This window comes from Halyomorpha halys, unplaced genomic scaffold (genome assembly GCF_000696795.3).
Source record: "Halyomorpha halys isolate HHAL.00 unplaced genomic scaffold, Hhal_1.1 Scaffold386.1, whole genome shotgun sequence".
In the NCBI taxonomy this organism is placed as follows: domain Eukaryota; kingdom Metazoa; phylum Arthropoda; class Insecta; order Hemiptera; family Pentatomidae; genus Halyomorpha; species Halyomorpha halys.
In genome coordinates this window covers 672,230-678,060 of record NW_027114263.1, presented here as the reverse complement: position 1 = coordinate 678,060, position 5,831 = coordinate 672,230, and the positions used below count along the sequence as shown (strand labels likewise).

The 5,831-nt window shown below is 27.2% G+C and overlaps 1 protein-coding gene across 8 annotated transcripts in view; it reads right to left on the bottom strand.

The window, feature by feature from the left end:
* Positions 1-5,831, bottom strand: part of LOC106682054 (protein O-linked-mannose beta-1,4-N-acetylglucosaminyltransferase 2) — a 14,814-nt gene that overhangs the window by 3,591 nt on the left and 5,392 nt on the right. For 4 of the 8 annotated variants that reach the window (XM_014422688.3, XM_067051477.1, XM_014422687.2 and 1 more), the window contains one exon: positions 2,240-4,364. In XM_014422688.3, the coding sequence (XP_014278174.1) occupies positions 2,545-4,185 (1,641 nt within the window). In that variant the 5' untranslated portion in view covers positions 4,186-4,364 and the 3' untranslated portion in view covers positions 2,240-2,544. Of the gene's footprint in view, positions 1-2,239; positions 4,365-5,208; positions 5,807-5,831 lie in introns of those variants that run through there. The other 4 variants (XM_067051475.1, XM_014422692.3, XM_067051476.1 and 1 more) reach the window with 3 other exon arrangements.

The following is a 5,831-nucleotide window of genomic DNA, read 5'->3' as shown; positions in this document are numbered from 1 at the left end:
TAGTGTATATATTCCTTAGATTTAAGTTTTATATAATTGTAAATGTTTAAATAAATAAAATAGGAGGTAAGAAAAAAAAAACCATCATATCAACCACCACAAGCCGGAATGGTCCCTCTACATTCTTTGTAAGCCCTCGGCTATAGAGCCTTATCTGCCGTAAGGCAAAAGAAGAAAAATTGTACAATGTATTATATACTATTTTGTAACATATAATCAGTATTATATTTATACTTTATCAATAAAGAGGTTTAGAAAATAAAAAAAACCATCAGATCAAGCCTTCTCCGGGTCTAGTCATAGCACTGGAGGCTTACACTCTACTTGAGATAGAGAAGTTCATTGCTAATCAATTCTCTCAAGAGTTGGTTTTTATTATGCTCACCTAAGGCTAGACAACCCCGACAAGTGGTGACCCTGACGTGATCGGTTATCACTGAGAATTCACTCTTTTAATTCTACTGGAGATAGTTCCGTAGAATCTTATTGCTCAATCTCTTTTTAATTTATAGTTAACATTCTTACATTTTATATATTAACATATATACATTTATAGTCCCAATGTATATTTGAGACAAATTTTCAATAGACAACGTGGAAATGATTTATTAAGTGGCTTTCAGATAAATTATGTAACATTGAGATCAGAAATCTTGAAAAATAGTCTCGGTGACCAATGAACATCTTTCTAATCCTAAAAAGGTCCACAAGATCTTCCTCCTGAAAATCATGTTTCAAAGTTCACTGTTAACATTTGTAATAAACTTTTCTTCAGTTTACAGAATGAGAAATTTCAGAATTGAAAAGCTAATATTTTACAAAAGCCATCCTATTGAAGATTCCAAATCAGAGTATGGTTCTGTCATGCTATACTCAGTCAATTCTTCAGATGACAATTGAACCAACATCAGAAGTACAGCACATGCCATGGGATATGCTGAGTCAGCACATTACAATTGAATTAAAATATTATGATGAAAACATTCTAATAGCTAAAACAGAGACACATGTGCACAACGTTTGATTATACTCACAATGTTTTTTTAGTTATTAATTACTTTTTCTTTGCGGTGATTATGGTGTTACGTGATACTCTAGATACAACTTAAGTTAATGTTGAATTTTATAACTTCACTAATGTAAATATTGTTTTATTTTATACAGGGCATTTTTATCAAACTAGTTAATTTTTATTTCAACATACATGTAAAATAATAAATCCAAGAACTATATATCTGGCATCTTTGGTCTCAAGATTTAACCAAAGCTTGTTTATTGGTAGAATTCTTTACAAGCCATGATAAATAAATTGTTTGATAAATAAAATTAGATTATATCCATTAATGTTCCCTTTATTGTGCCCCCAAAATTTGAAAATTCATGATGTAACTAGATACACTGGTACCAGACTTGTGCTTCTCAGGTACATACTTGTATAATATTATTGTATATCATAAAATGTGTTAATCAAGTTTTCAATATTTATATTTAAAGAAATACTAACATTTTAATTTATTTATTTATTCATCTTCTACAACTAAGCGCAATTATTGTCTTAATTTACAATTATAAAACTATGCTGTAAAACTTCAAAAGAAACATTATATTAACACAATTAAAGCTGAATTAAAAAAAAAATCATTTTCATCTATGTAATTTAATAAAAATAAACCAAATTATTGATAAAATTACAACAAACTCAAAAATTGACCTTTTCCTTTCTTATCTGTTATAGATTGGTGTTTTATTATATTCATGATTAATTTTGACTTACCGTGTAATAATCCTGTATCTGCACTCTAATATATTGTTTTCTTTTATTTTTTTATATAAAAAACAATGTTTTTCTAATAAATTCACATTTTTAACTTCTTTTTTTTCGGTCTCCATTCAAGTTGCAAAAATTTGACAAACTGGTTTAGTACAACAGACCTCATTCAATACCTTCCTTTTCTTTTAAATTAAATTATTACCAATCAATTCTGACTTACGAATTAATTCTTCCAATAAGTATAACTACTATATTATAGTTCAACCTCTGATAGAATGATACTCCATTGAATAGTAGGTTTTCTTTTTTGTATGCTTAGTGTATTTGTATTTTTTTTAAATAAAAGTAATTATTAATAATTTTATTTTTCAGGGAATTAGTCCCATAATGATTTTTTTTAATTAAAAATTATTTTAAAGAAAAAATGTTCTTATTTTAAAAATTAAAAAATCTTCAGTATTTTTTTTAGCTATGACTAAAGTATATTTTAATAGAAACCTAGATCATAACCATAATTTAAACAAATTTAAAAAAGAAAATCATTTAATTGGTTTCACCAGGATATAGAACACAGGCGTGCAATGAAAAAATACAGGTTTATGAGGGTAAAAGCTTTGTAACTTTTTAAAAATACTCTTCATCAACTTGATCCATATAAATAATATTAATTATGCATACAAAAATGAATCTACATTTTCTAGATTAAATGACCTCTAAATATAACAACTTTAAATGAACATAATACTGTTGAATATTATTTCCAAAAGAAACATTTAACAAGTGATGAATGTATCCAAGCCTTCAATACCTGGTAGATTACATTTAATCCATATTTTTACAGTTGATATATCTGAATCCATTTGTAAGTTAAGAAATGAGTTACTAGTATAAATGGATAAGTTATGTCTGGACATTTGAATGGATAAATCATAATAAATATTATTAGACCATTCTACATTAAATGGGTGATTCCAACTTAAGATCAAATTGCTAACATTTCTGTAACATGTGATGTTCTGAACAACACTAGGAAAAAACCATTCAAATATATAAATTTGACTAAAATCAAAACTGTGTTTAGTTTGAGTTTTTAAAGAATAACTAATTATTTTCATTAAAGAATCATCTACGATTGTATCTTGATACATCCTGGATAAAAATAGAGGGTCATTGCAACATTCTTTTGAAATATTAGCTGTTTTGCCAAAAATATCAATTTGTTTTACTCTTTCCAAATGAGTTAAGCCACCCAAAATTGATGAATATTCAGGATGAGGAAATGAATTTAAAAGAACGACATTTTCCCAAGAAAAATACCTGAACCAAATACCTGGTATTGAAGACATTACAAACAGAGGAGAGACTAGTTCTTTGTATATACCATAAGGAAACATTTCTATCGCAACTGAATTTTCAGGTAAAAACAATGATAAAAACATTCCAGATCCATGCATTCCAATTAGATAACTTGCTTCAGCAATAGCTTGTAGGACCTCTTTTGAACTATTTATTGATAAGTCAACGTTTAATAATCTGACTGAAGTATCAAAATCCCTTTTAAATGTTTTCAAGATTATATTTTCAACATATTCTTCATTTAAAATTTTTCTATTCACTTTTCTTGCCAGAAATACAACATTATTAATTTGATAATTATTATTAATTCCAAAATGAGTATACATAAATGTTTTAAATTGATCTAGTAACTGTACTTGATTTACTGATAGAACAGTTGGACCCCGGTTCTGCAGGAACCCATACTGAAAAATCACACTATCTATTGAAAGACCTACATTTACTTTGGTAAAACAATGTGTTAAGGATTTATTCAAGTTAGATAACTTAAAAGGTTCAGTTTTAGAAAATGCTCTGTACCATTCCAGGTAAGGTCCATCATTATTTCTATCGGAAAATAGAATGTCATATTTGGAAGCACAGACTGATACATTACCTAAACACAAGTCTCTGTAAGTAGCAAATAATGGAAGAATGTCATCATGAACAACATGCATAATATTGTCAGGTTTAAATCTGTGCAACAGAAATACTTCCTTTTCATAGATCTTAAAATCACTAAAATTTTTGGCATAAGTGAGAGAAATTTTTAATGGTAGTGCAGAATGATTCAATACAGAAGTAGGAAATATATTTTTAAAATCTTTTTTGTGATTAAGTCCAGATATTATTGATTTTCCTGTGAGTAAAAATATGAAGTCTGAGTGAAAATTGTAACACAGATTTAAAAAAACACATCTTTTGCTATTATTTTTGTGATTGCTGCAAAAAACAGATGATGATAATGGTGTGTCATTTAGAGAATATGCAAGAATTTCTTTACAGCTATCTTCATAAAGAAAATAAGTGAATACTACAAAAAAGAATATGTTGTTTTTTAAAACATACAAAGCCCACATCAGAGCACATATTTAAGCACACATTTTAAGAGAATATAAAAATTAAACAAAGCCAATAAAAAATATGACTCTATAACACATTAATAAATATTAATACAACATAACATGTTTGAATATTACATTGTTTGCAATATTATGCAGTCCTTTCATAAAATTATCTTCTACTAATGACAGATAGCCTGAAAACAAAAAATAAAATTAGAATAAGCTAACCTAAATAAAAAAAAAACAAAACAAGAAATTTATTTTTTAAAGTAGTAAAAACAACAATCTATTCTCAATAATTAAATAAATGGAATTTTTTATAAAAGCAAGATTAAATAATGGACCCAATCTGTTTCTCATGAAAACTTAAATCGATTCAACATTTATTAAAACAAAATTTGTTCAAATAAAGCATTAAATAAGCTATTTCATTACAACAATTTTGAAGGCTTGTGTTGGGTCTGCCCCTTAAAACTTTGTATTCAAAAACTGAAAAAGAAATGGCCTAGTTTTGATGAATTTTTCAATAGCTGCTTTTAAATATTTTAATCATATCACAGGACAATAATTTTTTAAGGACAAATAAGATTCAATAAGTAAATATTAGATATATACCAGTCTTTTGAAATGTATATATATATTTTTTAAATACATTACAACAATTCCCAAAATACATGTATATTATATACCAGGCTGAGGGCAGCACAAGTATCAGCAGTAAGCAATGATATCAGCATTAGTTACTCTCTTATTTAATTATGAGTGTTATTTTTTATCAGCCATCCACTAGATGCAATCTAAAGTTTTGGCTCAAATATTGGTTTCCTGAACAGCCATGAGAAATCACTCATTTCTAAATAGTAAAATTTAAAAAAGTTCTCAGATAATCAGTGTTATACTGTACTTGTATATAAATACACCAAAATATTGAATAAAAACTACCCTATATCTGGAGTGTTTACACAGGTTAATTATATTTATCTAAATCTATAATATAAAAATTTATGACATAAACATTTCAATAATTCTGATTTTTACTTTTCTCCACTTTTTTTTCTATTAGAAAAAGTTAAAATTGTAATCCATTGGAAAGGGGACTCTGTTAACAGACAGTATTAATAAGGTCTCGTCTAACAAGGTACAAATTTAATGCCTTTGAACCATTTTATCATGGAACCCCTCAATTCTGGATGCGGACACCAATTCTATTACCCACTTTGTTCAGCACTGTTTTCTTCTCTAAAACAGACAAAAGTCATAAAATATGAATTTACAAACTCAAAATTCCAGAAATGACAGGTATTGACTTTACTCTGATATATTTAGTCATTTAATCATCAAAACAAAAATGTAACCCTTTTCTCACTATAAATTTGAGGTTTTATGTTCCAAGAAACATATAATATTAAATCTAATAAAGACTTTGCATAATGACACCCAACCAACTTTTCATTTACAAATATAATTAATATTTAATTTGATAACATCACAATCTCAGTAAAAATCATAGCACCAAAAATAATAGAAGGGGATCCTTCCAAGAACACCCGCCCCCTAAAACCAAGGATTAGGTCCAGTTTTAGTTTACCTTTAACATTTATTAACCCTTTAACACCTACAAAGTTCCAAGTAAATAACACTAAAATTGAATTTTACATTAT